The 17554-nt window shown below is 40.6% G+C and overlaps 1 protein-coding gene across 4 annotated transcripts in view; it reads right to left on the bottom strand.

The window, feature by feature from the left end:
* trim36 (tripartite motif containing 36) overlaps nucleotides 1-8578 on the bottom strand; it is a 28696-nt gene extending 20118 nt beyond the window's left edge. Inside the window, exons 1-2 of one of the 4 annotated variants that reach the window (XM_038702516.1) lie at nucleotides 8386-8578; nucleotides 7126-7372 (exon numbers count right to left, since the gene is read on the bottom strand). In XM_038702516.1, coding sequence (XP_038558444.1) covers nucleotides 7126-7372; nucleotides 8386-8421 — 283 coding nt within the window. In that variant the 5' untranslated portion in view covers nucleotides 8422-8578. Of the gene's footprint in view, nucleotides 1-7125; nucleotides 7373-7490; nucleotides 7510-7763; nucleotides 7850-8385 lie in introns of those variants that run through there. The other 3 variants (XM_038702517.1, XM_038702518.1, XM_038702519.1) reach the window with 3 other exon arrangements.
* Between the last annotated feature and the right edge of the window lie 8976 nt (nucleotides 8579-17554).

The following is a 17554-nucleotide window of genomic DNA, read 5'->3' on the forward strand; positions in this document are numbered from 1 at the left end:
GAAGGAGGAGAAGTGAGAAAAGCTCTGCAGATGTGTAATACAGATTCATAGCCTCGAGTCACCCAGTTTCCAGTCTTGTCTGAGGCCTTATTTTAACATGTGAACAACAATGTCCTTCAACTTCAAATTACATTGAAGGGATATTTTCCAAGAGTTAACTGGGGCTTTGAAAAATGTTCAAAAATATTCTGGCCCGACTAACACACAAAAGCAGCATTACATCATCTGCATGAGCTGCCAAGTATGATCTTAAGGCAAAAAATGCCTTTGATAAGACATGGAAATGTCAAGCCTTCCGAAATAGGGCCTCAGTATGTCTCCCTTTGAGCTTGATTTCCACAATGACCACTACTCCATAAAGACATGGATGTATGGAGCAAAACATCGACACAAGCAATGTATTGAGCAGTCGTCATATAGGGAAATAAGTTTGAGAAGAGACACTTTCCAAGAGTACTGGGGCTGACTGAAGAGTGATAAGATGCAGGATAGTCATGAGGAGGATGGCATCCTTGGAGCTTACAGAAAGTATGTTGTATGGGAGATCAATCATACACTAAAGTCAATCAACATTTACCAACCACAGAAGTGAAGAGTATTAAAAGTGCTCACAATGATCTGGACAAAAGGAAATAATTTTCCTTAAATGAGTGATCAAGAAAATAAAAATTACATCTTAAAAAAAATAAATAAATAAAAATAATTCAAGCAATGTAACTGAATTACACTGTGTGAAGTAGAACTTGAAACATAAGTTGGAAATAATAATAATGTCCTTCATTTGAACTTTAAGATCACATGTCCAGTTCAATGCACCACTTATTTCCCCAACAGCAAAACTCCTCTTAAAGCACCACTGCTTTCAAGAGTTTCTCAACATTGTGCTTGTTGCTGATGCAGCAGCATCGTAACAAGACAGCAACATGAGGTGGAAATGAAGGAATTGTTACACAAGGTCACATCACAGACGCAAGCAATGGGGACCGTAAAACACAGCAAACTGAAAAACAATGCACGGCAAAATAAAAGACAGAAATATTGCTTCACGTTTTTGGGGGACAGGGGAAGCGAGGAGTGCTGGATTTATCTCAGTTTGAAAGCCAGAATTTCCACTTCTTTTCCGAGGACCTGAAAATTCAATCAAACACTCCTCAGGTAAGCGAAATACAGGAAAACTGTTCCATAACAGGACTTTTGCAAAAAAAAAAAAAAAAAAAAAAAAAAGTGCAGCTGAGGGAAAAGCAGGAAAAACAGATAAACTATGTGATACGTGTAGCTATGTGCATGCTGTGTGATGTGAGCAGTACTGAAGACCATGACAGTGTGGGGACAGTCTAATACCTGAAGGCTAGATCTCTCTGACTTGACAATACAGTAAACTAGTTTTGCCAAACTGATTACCCTTCCTACCTGAATTTATAAGACAAAATGGGAACATTGTGGTGCGACGTGATGATGGTGACATGGTCTTGTTAAGACACGTTAAGTCAGTCATTGGATGAATGGAGAAATCTGGCAGAAGACATTCATATTTAAACCGATGAATGATGCAAAAGGCTAGACAGTGAGTCTTTGCAGTGTTGACTCAGGATTTCTAGTCAGGACAGCAGGTGTGAGTAAACAACAAGCAGACAGAAGAGGCCTGCAGCAAAGTGTGTGTGCGTGTGTGTGCGCGTCTCTACAGAGGGAGACATAGTCGAGGGCAGAAACTGACCAGTCATTGCAGAGCAAAAAAAGCGTGCGTGTCCCCCGCACAAAACTAGAGTATTATCCTTGAACTGATGTAGCATTTTTATATTTCAGTCACGACAGAGATAAAGTTATACCGTAAACATGATTCTGTCCGCACATTTAAATCGTTTTTTTATTATATTAAACAAAAAAAATGTTAACACAGTTGAGGGACATAATCCATAGTGTTCAGGGAGAGTAAAGACAAATATGAGTCCTGTTCAATTAGGCTTATTGAATGTTATTTTACTATCCAAACATTTGTATTTTTTGTATTTGTACGACTTTAATTTGTATAAAAATCCAAAAAATAAATAGGAAATTCAGAAAATGTTTCCTCATCTCTTATCTAAATATAAAATCTGAATCAAATGTCAATCCAGTCTCTGAAAGGCTGACTATAAATAATCAGTTAGCTGTTGAATATACTTCTTATTTTCTTCTGTTATTGGTGGCACCATGTCTTCTTTGTTTAGTGTTATTCTATTTTATTTCCAAGTAGCTCCTAGTATTGATTGCTCTTTGGAGAAATTAGAATTGGAGGCTATTTCTTAAGAGAAAATTGTCTCTTCTGTGCTAGTCTAAACAAAAAAGAAAACATCCACTGAGCATATTAAATAATTACATTAGTTGGCCAACAAAACTAGTATTCAGTCTTGTTTTACTTGGCCAACAAACTGACACTTCTCAATTCATCATGCCCAAAATAATTAGAGGTAGGCTGAAACAGGTCTTTGTTCTTATAAGCTGTTTCTCAAACACTATTGAGCACACTCCACGATTGTGGAGTGAATAAACAGAACCCTAAAGGTAGAAACATATCAGTTGGTAAAAGCCAGTTAACAATCTTTGCAAGCCCAAACATATTGCAGGTTTTGCCTCAGTATGTGCCTGTTTAACTCAGACTTACAGTCTCCATCTCAATAAAAGCGGCTTTTACTTGTCTCCATGTTTTGCAAAATGAACGCAAAGCTTAGCTAGTGTACAGAGACACACTCGCACACTGAGGCGTCAGAGAGAGAGAGACACACACACACACACACATTCCTGTCCCTCTTCAACTCCTAGGAAACATCCTCACCCCTTCCTCAGTAAATTTATTCGAGGCTCATTTCAATTCCATTTGTCACTGACCAACCTCCCTGTCTAGGACTCCACCTCCCTTCGTTTCTCGTCTCTCCTGCTTTCCTCCATGCCTTTGCCTCCCCTTTCACTTATTTTTTCCTAAGCTACTTACAAAATTAAATACCAAAAGATTTATAAAAAAAAAAAAAAAAAAAAAAAATAGTTGACAATAACCTGAAGCATCTTTACCTCTTTAATCAGGATTCCCCCCCCCCGATAATTTTTATGCTCAGTGGACATTTAAAAAAAAAAGGCGTGCTTTTTTAATTATGCTTTTTAATTTCATTACTACTTTTTATTATACTAGCATAATGTGTCCAACAGTGTGAGTTTGTATGGTCATGTTGACAGGGCTAAAGTAGACTAAGTAGAGAAAAAGATAGAACCAAACTAGGGTTTCACAGGGGTTCTAGTAACACGGTACTCACTACTACAGTTACTCAAAACACGGAGCCCGCGTCTACCTCGATTTCCAAACGACCTTCGCACTGTGGCTGCAAGCAATGAACAGAGAAGTGAGGTGAGACCAACAAGAAAAATGAAACAATACATAATGTGAAGTGACCTGTGAAACTAGTTATTTTCATTATGATATTGGAGAAACAAAGCCAACTTAAAGTTAAACTGAAGGAAAACTTGTGGTTAAACAAAAATCAAAAAAATGCAGTTCAGAGTGAAATACAAAACATAATTTAAAATATACACATACAGGGTGTGAACAGTTAAAAGTACAATTAATTCCATGCAACTTAATAGAATTTAACAACTTTCAGAAAAATTACATTACTGCAAGTGTACTCGTCAGGCACCTTCAAGACTCTGGTGTACAATTTGCATTAAAGAATTAGTATGGCATTTGGGAGAATGAGCTTATTGGCTTTCTTCCTGAGACTTAAGAGGATAAGAAAACCACTTTCATTTTGTTACACTACATATGAAGCTAGACCCAGAAGACCGGTACCTTAGTTAAGTTAGCATTAAGACTAAAAAGCAGAGATAAACAACTAACTTGGCCTTGTCCAAAAGTGAAAACCTCCTCCTACCAGCACCACAACCAACCTTTCCCACTTCACTTTTTGTTACAGATTAATCAAACTACATAAACATGCTAATTCACCATTCAGCCTCCATCTTTAAATCATATTATTCAAGTCCATGTAAGGTTATTTGACAGGGTTCATGTTTCAAAATGAGTCCTCTAGAAACATTAAAATGTTAGCTGGAGACAGCATTGTTTAACCAACTCACAGAGCTAGCGTTAGCTTAATTAGCTGCTAATGAAAGTGGTCATTTCAGCCTTCCAAAAAAAAAAAAAAAATGAAGAACACAGCAGATCACTACAAATTTCAGGTGGTAGATTTGTCGCCGTTATCATTGTAAACTGCATGTGCGCCTTGAGAAAAACAGAAAGCTTGAAAGGGATTGCAACAGCAACATTGTGGTGCGAGACATTGAGTGTTTATGCTAAGCTAATTGTCTCCTAGATGTAGCTTCACATTTAGCGTACATTCATGAGTGGTATCAATTTTCAACTGTTGAGAAAATAAACAAATAAGCATATTTCCCAACATGTGTCCAACTGCTCCTTCAAGAGCAGTAACACCAAGTGCACCTGTCAAGAGTTAGCTGTTGAACATGAATGCACCATGCTCTGTTTGAGCCCCAGTAACATAACATAAGATGAAGTTGAGAAACAATGCTGATGGAGTTTTAGTAACCGCCTTCCTCTGTCCAAGCAAAGCGAGGCTTGTCCAGGCTGCACACTGATAAATATAGCCTTAAATCTTTTCTCTCTCTGCCTTCACCTAATCCCTCATTCATTCCTTACAGGCAGGTTGCGTCACCATGGTTGCCAATGATCTGATCTCCCAGTGTTGGAGACGTTCGTCAGAATTACTCGACTGTTCTGTTTGGGAGATAATGTGCTCATAACGTACTTCTAGGTTTCCTAAATATTCTTAACACACTGAGAATTTGTGTTTTGTAATCTGCTAATTAAATGCACTTAACACACAAACAACGTTAATGAATAATCCCCAGGGGAATTTCACTTGAAAAAAAACCTGTTCATAGTTTGTTGACTAAATTAACTTTTTCTTTAGGACAGATATAAAATTACTTAAAAAAAAAAAGTGCATTAATTCATAAATCAGTAAGAATACGAGTATAGAAGAGAGTTGTTGAAGGCGAGAAATTTGTTTACTCAAAAGCAGGATTTGATTATTTCCTGCGTCAACAGATACAGTCCTGCCATGAAGAATGAACTCATTCAGGTTGGGGGGGGGGGGGGGGGGGGGGGTTCACGAGCCCAGTCTCAGTGGTTTTGAATAGCTCCCAAAAAGTTGTTCACCTCACTGTACTCTTGGGATCTTTTTTAGCTCTGGCTCTCTGCTTTAGACTGTCAGTACGGCTCTGAGGCTACTTGGCATCAAATGTATCAGAGTTTCATATAGTAAGCCATTAATTAGACGTATTTGAGGACAACCATTCTCACTCAAGGAAACCACCTAAATCCAAAGTACACATTACCTGTAAGCTATAGTGTATGAACTACAAGTCTTTGGAGTATACTGTCCCCCCCCCCAGTCAGCATACAAGAAAACATCTTGCATAATTTTTTATGCTAATATTTATACACCACCATATTGTACCATTGGACATCAAACTGCAGCTTCCAATTAAACTTAGAGATTTATTTTGCTTTCAGTTGCTTCTGGAGCTGTTTTATCACCATCGAGAATAAGTCGTTTTTATTTTTTAAAACAGCTGCAGTTCCTGCACTTCCTTTGTGCATTACAAAAGCATATGTTAAATAGTTAACTTGCATATTTATAATATACATACTTGACTATACTTTGTTTTGTCACTTTTCCATTAGGAACACTACGTTCTCAAAAACATGCACAGAATTAGCATGTAATATGGAAGTCGGACACAACAAAGGAATGGACAAGAGCACAAATGAGACGACATCTTTATGGAAATGGCCTGCAGCCCAGAGCTCTCCGGAGACAGAAAGGCGGCCTTGTGTCCCACCATGCCGTTTTCAAGGCTTAGACATTGACCCGCTCAAGCTTGGCTGCAGCAATGCCATGTGTTTAGCAGAGAACTTAAATATTGTGACAAGTTAATTAGCTACCTGTGCAGCCCCCCTCCCCCCATGCAACTTAAAGAGCTTTCCCTTCTCTAGTTCAGCTTGGTTTTAAGAGTTTAAAATACCTTTAAAAAAAAAATAATAAGGAGCGTACAGGTGTGCTTTGTTCACTCATGTACATAACACACTGTATATCAGATTAAAGGTGGAGTGAAAATGGAAAACGATAGCTACTCTGCCCTCTGTTCCTGAAACATTTGTAAATAAATACATGAGCCCTTGCATGATTGAAGGGGATGTTCGATGCCCCCAGGCCATTAGAGGCAGACAGTGAAGACATTTAGGGCTTGAGAGAGCTTGTCAACGTTTTTCTCTTGGTAGACAAAACTAAAGCTTGTCAAGTTCCTCTGCTGTCTGTATAATAGAGCTTGTAAAAGCAGACAGGATTAGAGGAAGAGGTGATGACAATGTTATTGCTGAGCGGGAAACTTATTTAATCATTTTTATGTTTGTTCTCGTTTATTTAGGACAAGGGCTGGGAGGAGGGGTGGTATGTGAGCCACACTGAAACCCAGATATCATCCAATAATGCTTGGCCCATTTTTTATTTTGTCTTTCTCAGTTTCCATAAGCTTACTTGCGCTCAACCTTTAAGTTGCATTGGATAAATGTTTGCTTATTGGTTCAGGAAAACCTCTCCACAGAGGCACAAGCCTTTTTGTTTGTTAGGTAATTCAATACACCCTTCAGTTTCTATTTGAAACCACATATTTCCTCCTTCTTTTGTCTTTGCTATAGAGATAACTCACAGGCTCCAGACACTGAAACCTGTTGAATGCAGCCACTGAGATGACCGCAGAACTAAAAACTGAAGTTAAGGGTATTGGGAAGAAGACCGTGGAAGAGGAAGATGGTGTTACTGATACAAAACTCATATGGCCTTCCTAGGGAGCGATCGCCTAAGATGCATTTGATACCTGCATTTCCTGTATATAAAGATAGTCGGATTATTCGCTCCCATGAATATACTGCTCCTAAAGCCTCAACACGCTGTTGTGAAATGCTTTTAACCTTGCGATCCACCTCCCCGCACTGATTTGTACAAAATAAAAACCCTTCCTGTAAAGAATACGTTTATTTAATCTACAGAGAAATTAATATTTTTGGTTTCTTACCCCGAGACCCACCTGATCGCACAAGCCTGTCCAGCCTCTCCATGGAGGGGGAGGGCACCCTGGACCTGGGGCTGCCCGGCATGGAGCACTCCGAGCCGGCGTCAAAAGAGTCCTCATGGTTCAGCATCAGCAGCTCTCTGACACACTTGTGGCAGACGCTGTGCTGGCAAGGCAGGATCAGCGGATGGGTGAAGAGCTCCTTACAGATCGGGCAGATCAGCTCCCTCTCGATGTTCTTAATCGGGACCTGGTGATGGAGAGATGAAGATTACTGAAGCCTGACATATACTGACACTTATTAAACTATTTAGTTTTACAGTCAGGATGTTTGCACGAGGCACCACCACAACAGCTGCCATCCTTACATAGATATACAAAGATGACTTTGGAATAAAAGAACAGAAGGCATCCCAGATCAGTCTGACATAAGCTTGGCAACTTCAGTGTTTGGAAGCAAGGATACAGCTGCCTCTGATTTTTGAAACAATAACCTATTATTAGGACATTTCAGATGCTGCTAAAGTAGGCCCATTGTCTGCACTTTAAGCTGTGAAAAAAAGCATTGTTGCTGTGTCACTGAGGCTGGAAAATTTGTCTTTTAGGTGGGTAGATTCAGGTAGACTGATTCTTTATCCTACCTGAATTTACTTTGAATAAGCAATGATACAGTCACAATAACAGACTTCCACCCTGTCTTTACCATGTTTCTGATACATTATGTAAGACAGGATTAAGCCCGGCTAAATATAGACAAAACAGTAAAACACACGATTCCAACAGCTCACGTTTTAACATAATTTAAAAGACGTTTACAAAACGTCCCTACGAACTCCACAAAAAAACATAGCGACTGATTAGTTCATGGATATCAGGTGGTGTGATAAAACATCCCAATAAAGTCTATCCTCCTTCTGCTTGAGCAAATACTCATTTAGGAGCAAACGCCTCCGCACGTGTTCAAGGACAATACCCAGAAGGATAGAGGAAGTTTAAACAGAACAAGACAAACAGTCCCTCGAGCCTGCTCAAAGCGAATTGCTCCATTAAAAAAATAATAATTAAACAGTGACTCGAGTCAGAAATGAATGGACACACTGGCAGGTAGTTTAAAGCTCTGCTAATTGTGGCTAAAGTTTTTACAGAGTCCGGTCTCTTTATGTGCACGGCAGAGGAGCTACAGGCTGTTAAACAATGACGAGTCGAAAAAGCGTTTTTATCACTTTCCCAGCTCCCACAAATCTTCTCTCGTCTGCCACTTACCGCAAATGAGCTGCTACGCCTCATCTCTGCGGACATGATGCGGGAGGAAATACAAGCCCGTATGCGTTAGTTTTGGAAAGAACAACCGTATCCGGCGTTTTTTGTTGTTATTGTTGTTGTTCGGGCTAAAACAAGTTGTCGGACGCCGGCAGAAGATGCCGGCAGGGACGGCTGGGTGAATTTAAATAGAGTGACGCTGCTTAGGGAGGCAGCGCTGTGGTGAATCAGCAGCCAATTCACTGCTGCAGTGCACGCGGGCGGACCAAGACAGGGGGTGGGGAGAGGGAGAGAGAGAGAGGGAGAGGGAGAGAGAGAGAGGGAGAGAGAGAGAGAGAGAGGAGGGGGTTGAGTCTCCATAGGAGCCAATGCTGCCTGCATGTGCTCCTCGTAAACTTTATTGAAGTCATCAATCCAACTTGTCTCCCACTCAGTTGCTTTTAGCAGACTAAGGTGAGAGTCCGCACCATTTAGCATGCAGCTAAATCTGCATTGTCTTCTATATTTAAATCACAGTGTGCTTGAAGATAAGCTATAAGATAATAAAGTAGTTCAACTTTATTGCACTAGTTAAGTAGGCCCACTGTGATTTGAGAAATGCTAACATGAACATGCTAACACCAATTAAATTTATTCATAACAGAAGTTATCTTGTACTTTAACATTCAACTGTTTGCGATATTATCTACAAAGACCCAATGAGCAAGCACTTGGCACAGAGAGGCAGGGGGGATGCTGCCAAAGGGTCTGGATGCCCCTATTGTAGATAATACATGATAAGGTGCCCTCTAGGCTGCCCTACATGCTAGAAAATGTGTTCTATGTGCTTCTAAATGGTTAAATAGTTAACAGTTCCCTGTGTGTTTTGTTACAGAGGTGTTACTTTGTATCTGAGTTGCATAATAAAACAATTTTAATCATTTGGAACCATGAATGCATCTCTCTTTTCTGCCTGCTGGTGACCCACTGCATGCAGCTGGTGCCCTTTTATTTATTAATTTTTTTTGCCCCGGTATCTCAGACAGCCTGCGATCGACTGGCGACCTGTCCAGGGTGTAAGCCGCCTTTCGCCCGATGTCAGCTGGGATTGGCTCCAGCCCCCCGCGACCCTGTACACAGGATAAGCGGTTGACGATGGATGGATGGATAGTTTAACAAAGATAGGTACAAATCAACTAATAAAGAAAAAAATGCTGAATATACAGGTGCTGGTCATATAATTAGATTATCATCAAAAGGTTGATTTATTTCAGTAATTCCATTCAAAAAGTGAAACTTGTATAATGTATACATTCATTCCACACAGACTGATATATTTCAAGTGTTCATTCCTTTTAATTTTGATGATTATAACTGACAACTAATGAAAACCCCAAAATCAGTATCTCAGAAAATTTGAATATTGTGAAAAGGTTCAATATTGAAGACACCTGGTGCCACACTCTAATCAGCTAATTAACTCAAAACACCTGCAAAGGCCTTTAAATGGTCTCTCAGTCTAGTTCTGTAGGTTACACAATCATGGGGAAGACTGCTGACTTGACAGCTGTCCAAAAGACAACCATTGACACCTTGCACAGGGAGGGCAAGACACAAAAGGTCATTACTAAAGAGGCTGGCTGTTCACAGAGCTCTGTGTCCAAGCACATTAATAGAGAGGCGAAGGGAAGGAAAAGATGTGGTAGAAAAAAGTGTACAAGCAACAGGGATAACCGCACCCTGGAGAGGATTGTGAAACAAAACCCATTCAAAAATGTGAGTGAGATTCACAAAGAGTGGACTGCAGCTGGAGTCAGTGCTTCAAGAACCACCACGCACAGACGCAAGACATGGGTTTCAGCTGTCGGATTCCTTGTGTCAAGCCACTCTTGAACAAGACACAGCGTCAGAAGCGTCTCGCCTGGGCTAAAGACAAAAAGGACTGGACTGCTGCTGAGTGGTCCAAAGTTAAGTTCTCTGATGAAAATAAATTTTGTATTTCCTTTGGAAATCAAGGTCCCAGAGTCTGGAGGAAGAGAGGAGAGGCACAGAATCCACGTTGCTTGAAGTCCAGTGTAAAGTTTCCACAGTCAGTGATGGTTTGGGGTGCTATGTCATCTGCTGGTGTTGGTCCACTGTGTTTTCTGAGGTCCAAGGTCAACGCAGCCGTCTACCAGGAAGTTTTAGAGCACTTCATGCTTCCTGCTGCTGACCAACTTTATGGAGATGCAGATTTCATTTTCCAACAGGACTTGGCACCTGCACACAGTGCCAAAGCTACCAGTACCTGGTTTAAGGACCATGGTATCCCTGTTCTTAATTGGCCAGCAAACTCACCTGACCTTAAACCTATAGAAAATTTATGGGGTATTGTGAAGAGGAAGCTGCGATACGCCAGACCCAACAATGCAGAAGAGCTGAAGGCCACTATCAGAGCAACCTGGGCTCTCATAACACCTGAGCAGTGCCACAGACTGATCGACTCCATGCCACGCCGCATTGCTGCAGTAATTCAGGCAAAAGGAGCCCCAACTAAGTATTGAGTGCTGTACATGCTCATACTGTTCATGTTCATACTTTTCAGTTGGCCAACATTTCTAAAATTCCCTTTTTTGTATTGGTCTTAAGTAATATTCTAATTTTCAGAGATACTGAATTTGGGATTTTCATTATTTGTCAGTTTTAATCATCGCAATTAAATGAAATAAACATTTTAAATATATCAGTCTGTGTGTAATAAATGAATATAATATCCAAGTTTCACTTTTTGAATGGAATTACTGAAATAAATCAACTTTTTGATGATATTCTAATTATATGACCAGCACCTGTATAAATACATATAAAGCAACAGTGTCCGTAAGAGTCATCCTCTGGGGGCCACAAATTTTCAACAAACTTTCATGGCAAACCATTAAATAGTTGTTTAGAGTTTCCACGCTGCTAGCCTGGCTAACAACTTAAATACTTATACTTAAACAAAACAAACTACTCACAAATGTAAAATGAAGAGACAAGGGTGCTGCAATTAAAAAATAAATGCAAAAGCTTGTACATATAACAGTGTTACCAGCATGAAATACCATTATTGCAATCATAGCAGTGAGGAAGCTGTAATTTCTTTAGGAAGTAAAGTGCAGTATAGGGATGTTTGTGCTGCAGCTCAGAGTGAAGTGGGTGAAATGTCTGAATGAATCTATTGGCCAAACTGTGCACTGTCACTGAAGCCACTGCAGCCATCTTTAGGACTCCGCTGAATCATTCACCTTTCCAACAGTATTTGTTGGCAACAAACATTAGGGCCGTTGCAGCTCCACATTATCAGTCTCACTGGAGGCAACAGGTGTTCAATCCATCTCTAGATCTAATAGGTGCTTTCTGCCACAGTTATTCAAGTAAAATGCTTTACTTGAATATTCTGTGGTTGCAGCCTTCCCCTGACCTACAGGGAGTCAAAACACAGGGGAGAGGATAAGTGCTTATCTGGCTGCTAAAAAATCCAAATGGCTCTATAAAATTCTGCATCATTTTCAGAGCTGCATTTTCTGGGCATGCAACAAAACATTATAAAGGAGAAAATTATGTAAATATTATTTGACATATCAAAACTTTAATACTTAATTGTATGATATTTGGTGAATTTCCACGGACTATGTAGCCCTGTCCCAAATACGATGAATGTATTTTACTGTTTCACACAGCTATTCAGCATTTAGTGACACATTATATTGACTTTTGAGAACACTCACTCAACACAAAGTGTGATTTAAAAGGATATTCAAGGGCACATACTGTCTGTGCAGGCTCTTGTTGTGCTGTTATGTATTTTGATACTGTAGCGTATAGAAAGAGATGCAACAAACAATATCTCACTATAGGACCACTGGCATTTTAATGTTGCTTATTCTATCTGATCATTCTGACACTACAGAGATAAGACTAACCCTTGTTGCTCAAGACAAGCCTGATTACATTTTAAAATATCACTTAATTCAGCAACTGTAGCAGGCCACTGAGTAAATCACGTGTACAATCTGCTCTTTCTCTCTCTTCATCAGACACATGAAACACACACACAGCTCATGCATGCATGGATGAATGTCAGAGATTGTGTGGGAAGGTGAGATGCATTTCAACACATTCTGCCAGTCTGAAATGGTTAAAGACCCCCACCCCCACGCAGACACATACACACCTCAGTAACCCAGTGCCCCGTCTCAACACACAGCTGCTGCCAAGTGTCCCACATATTGACAGGAGTCTGTGATCTGCCTGCAGCACTATCTAACTACCAACGCACTCAGCGACTGAAGCCTCTAATTAAACTCTTTATGTTCACGTTTTTTTTTCTCTAAGAATAGAAGAGAAGCCTATGCCTTAAAGCCACAACGCCTCGACATAGAATTCAATAGAATAGACTAGAATAGAGAATGTGTGGGTTATTCATTTTTTTGCCAACAGAAAAGGGTCTATTAATTCTTCTAATACCTTAGAGTATCATGGAGAATATCAGAGTTAACACTATAATGTAAAATAATACAACAGTGCAGACGAAAATGTGAGATTATATCAAAACTTTTGAAATGTATAGTGTTGGGGTTAATATGATGTATAGCAGAGGCATACACCTAACATATTTAACAGGAACAGGATAGACTACACTAAATGCCTATTTTTACCCATTGCAATGTTAGAATAAATGATAGATAGATAGATAGATAGATAGATAGATAGATAGATAATACTGTATGTGTGGGTCTATCTATAGACTATTCAATTAATAGAACAGATTAGGGTCTCATTACAGTGTTATAATAGAGTGTAGAATAGAATTATGGGGAACACATCAGATAATATTTGAATAATACATCACTGGTTAATTTAATTGAACTGAATAGGTTTGGTATTCATATGATCAGAGTAGCAGAGACAAACACCTGACATTGTGGTATAGAATGTGGGTCTCAGTAATTCAATTAATAAAACAGAAGCAAACCTTTTAATACCATAGATCATGTTATAATATGCCTATCAGTGTAGTGTAGATAGTGGCATAATACTATGGGCTATAATGGGATATCAATGAATGAAGTTTAATAAGATTAAAACAGCTAGACTAGAATATATACTAGAATAGACAGGTCTGGGTTTGTCAGCATCCCTCTCTATCCCCTGACAACCCAGCAGACCGGCCCTGCGCTGCTGCCATCGGAGCATGTGGACAGACAGACCGCTGCTGTCAGGAGGACCGTAAATCATCCGGATGAGACTCACCTCGCCCCGCTCGATCCGCTCCACGATGCTGGCGAACTCCGTCATGTCCTCAGAGTCCGACATGGCTACAGATGATGAGGATGATGATAGATGGACAGTAGACAACCCGGCCAGCAAACAGGTATATTAAAATGTAGTAGAACAACACACAGAAACCGCAGCTGCGGCTTAAAGAAAGGGGATCAAAAGCCTCACAGCCTCACAGCGGAGGTGAGACAACATCAAGAGAGAAAAGCCGCTCCCCAGACCTCCATCACCATCCCCTCTCGCATCCCTCCTCCCTCTCTGTGCGGGCTTATGTGTTTGTCCGTAGAATCTACAGTACATGCGTCTGCTGTAAGAAGCCAATTTTCTTTTTAGTTTGCCTCCTCTTGGAGGGAAAACCCCGCCCTCGTCTCTTCAGTACTGTACCACCTCCCTCCTTCTCTCTCTGGAGTCTACATCATCCCTCAGCGGCGATGTCTCGACTCACAGAGCTCTTTGTATCCTCCTGTCCTGCCATTTATCAACCAGCACTCAATCCGTTTGTGTCCATCAATCACTAGAAATAACCATAATAATCTCAGGCTGAAGATTAAAGGGGGCGAGGGGGTGGGGTCGGGTCTTAAATCTGGCAGCGCTGCAATCAGTCAAGTTGGGCATTTACGCACGACTGGCCGCGCGCTCATGTGCGAATATGTTGCTTTATATGGTCTGATTTCTGCTCATTGCGACCCAAATATGTGACTGCAGCTCTTTGGTCTCATAGTGGGTTTTTTTCTTTCATAGTTGTCCCTACGCCTCGTGTAGGCTGTGTGACAGAGTCAGACCTGTTTCATGCATGAGCCGGAACGCTCGGCGACTGTGCGAGGCCGGATTAAGTTCGTGTTTTTAATTTTTCTGGCAATGCCACTTGTTCCGCGTCACCAGATGGCCTCGTGGCTTCATGCAGACATATTCCACCCCATTGAGCATGTGGAGGGGGGACAAACGGGCAGACTGCCCTGACGGACCAAACGGTGCATGACAAAACTAATAACTGATCTACTAACAGAGCATTGTTTCCAGAAGCACTGTCTGCTGAAGTGGAGTCATCTCCATGGTGAGATGGAAAATCTTATTACCTGGGCATTTAGAATAAAAATTGAGTTTAGTTATAAATTGTAACTGTAGCTTTAAAGAGATAGTAAGTGATCACAATCCAATAGCCTATTCTTTTTTTGTTAAATCCAAGGAGTTTGCTAGTTCTCAGTTTTGTGTGTGCTTTTCCTACAAAACCCTGGCTCTGTAAATGGACAACAAAGAAAGTGGTGTGGACCTTGCCACACAACATTGTTCCAGCCAATCTGCAACAGTTTGGGCTGGTACACAGGAGTGATGGGGGGAGAAGGGGCAATGGGAGAGAGAGAGTGGGAGACGACTGTTGTTTTGAAGCCTCGAGTTTGGCCAATAGGCCGCCGCCATGTTGATTTTTTGCAACCAGTGGCACTGACCATATTTGGACAGTGGTATATGGAGCTAGCTAGCTTACTTAGGTGCATCTGTAATTCACGTTAACTGTGATTTTAACAGGGCTGACAATTTTGCCTAGTGAACAACAGGCTTAAAACTAAATGTACTCACCAGAGAAAGTGAACAACCAACTCCTAATAAACTTTTTCTAAAGCACTGGTTAAATTTACACAGTGCCGGTAGGAGTCACTCTAGCCAGATTGACAGGTCGCCATGGTAACGACTTGTCAATCACAGATAATCCCGTGCTGAAGCATAGGCCTACTCTGCTTTATGGTCAATTTTAAAATAAATGGGGCCGTAAACTCATTAGGAAAGTGTTTACTGAGGTAATTATTCAGCTGAGAAGTAGGATCATTTTACCATTATTTCTAATGGAGCCAGACTTCTTTTTGCAACCAGAAGAGTCGCCCCCTGCTGGCCGCTCGATAGAATGCAGGTTTAAGGGACTTCCGGGTTCTCATCAGATAGCTGACCAGAAGCTTCCCGCTTGGCTGGACTCCAGGCTCTATGAAGAAAGAGAGATGGCCGAGAAACAGCCAAAGAGGAAAAGGTCTGAAGAAAAACAGAGAAGAAAGATATATGACCAGGCAAGGGCGAAGGCGTTTCAAGGCTGGAGGAAACTCGGAGATTTGAAATTTGGGGGACGGAGCTTTTGAGGGAGCACTGAAGGTGTATTTGTTTGGTAGTTTAGTTCAGATATTAACAATCCTTCTGCAGAATCACTCCCTTCAAATTATTTACTGATAATGACAGACTCAATAGAAGTTATAGCCTAAGTCATCATTAAAAACAACTTTTGGGTTTCCTGGTTGTGCAGATGACTTGAAGTCTACATGCTAGCAGTGAGGCTTTTAAGCTAAGTGCTACTGTCATGCCACCAGGCTCACAACGCCATTGCTAACATGCTGGTGTCTTTAGTTTAGCGTGTTAGCATGCTAACATTTGCTAATTTAGGTACTTCACAAAAAGCACAGCTGAGGCATAAACCTGAAGGTGGCGCTAGACGGAGAAATTTGGGATTACTGAAGTCACAGGGAGCATGAATGTCAGCACCAAATTTCATGGGAACCCATCCAATAGTTGTTGAGACATTCCACTACCAAAACCAAATGTTATCGCCATGGGGGCACTGGAGGAAAAGTCAAGGGTCACACAAAAGTCATTAGGATTAACGGTCTGGGAACCATGAATGTCCCCACCAAATCTGGCAACATGGCAAACATGGCAATTTATCCAGCGGTCATTAATAGTGTCATGTGTTACTTACTTTTGTTTATGGCATAGCAAGTGAAAAAGTCATCACCAATACTAGATGTTAAAAGATCAACAATAAAGAAATGCCTTTAATTTAATGACAAACAAGTATTTAAATAAAAAAAATAAATCTCTGCAACCCTTTTCAAAGCTAATTACATGATGGAGGAGGATTTTAATTAACTATGAACCATTTATAAAGTTACAACATATTAACCCTGTATAAAGGGGTCCTCGTTTATTCATTTGGCTCACTGGTCAAGTGCAGCATCTGCAGTGGCTACATTCTACTTTTCCTGAACATTTCAATACACCCTTGGGACAAAGATGATCCCAGTGCTCGTGTGTGATATCTGTGGAGATGACACTTGACTGCCCCATAAAAAGCCTCATAACTGAGCCATAACTGAGCCACAGTGCACTCTGCTTGACTGAATAATCAATGCATCGATTAGTGTGTTTTACTAAACAGAATTGATTCAAGTTAAATAATAATAATACAGAGAATGCAGCTGTTGTGGAAGCACATGTACGGTAAGTTCCAACCACGAGCCTGTGGATCTTTAAAAATGATTCACTCATATCACAAAATGCAAAGCGGTAAACACTTTGTTTGTATACTTGTGTGGCAGCAACAGCTCCACTCACAAAACATGTAAAACAACAGAGTGTGGAAATATCAAGGCCTCTGTCACCTGGGTTTGCATGTGTGCTTGACAAATACATCCACTCAACAGTGATCTGTTTTTTTCTGCAATGGATGCCAGAAAATCTGCGTCATCAAAGTTTACCAAACCAGACTTAGGTTTTCTTCCCCTCAGCCTCTCCTGCTCGGTGTCAATATAGGGTTACACGGTTCATACTAGAGAAGTCTGGTGCCACAAAGGTGTAAGTTGTCAGTTGCACAGGGGACCATAACCACACCCAGACTACAGCTGCAGCTAGCTGTCATGGGATTTTTAATCAGGGTTGGGCTGTATTCACAGGGAAAAAAATATTTGTTTTATTTTTCCTTTTGTTTTTTGTATCACTTTCTAAACTTGAAATATCACAAACTGTGTGATTAAGTGCTGTTTAATTTTTTTAACTCTCTAACCCAGATTGGATATCTAAGAGCAACTAGGCCACATTTGTCTGGATTGAATTACCCTGTCAGTGCCAACAGTGAAGT

This window comes from Micropterus salmoides, unplaced genomic scaffold (assembly GCF_014851395.1).
Source record: "Micropterus salmoides isolate LMB-PRFRI ecotype aquatic unplaced genomic scaffold, ASM1485139v1 Ms_hic_scaffold_7, whole genome shotgun sequence".
NCBI classification, from domain to species: domain Eukaryota; kingdom Metazoa; phylum Chordata; class Actinopteri; order Centrarchiformes; family Centrarchidae; genus Micropterus; species Micropterus salmoides.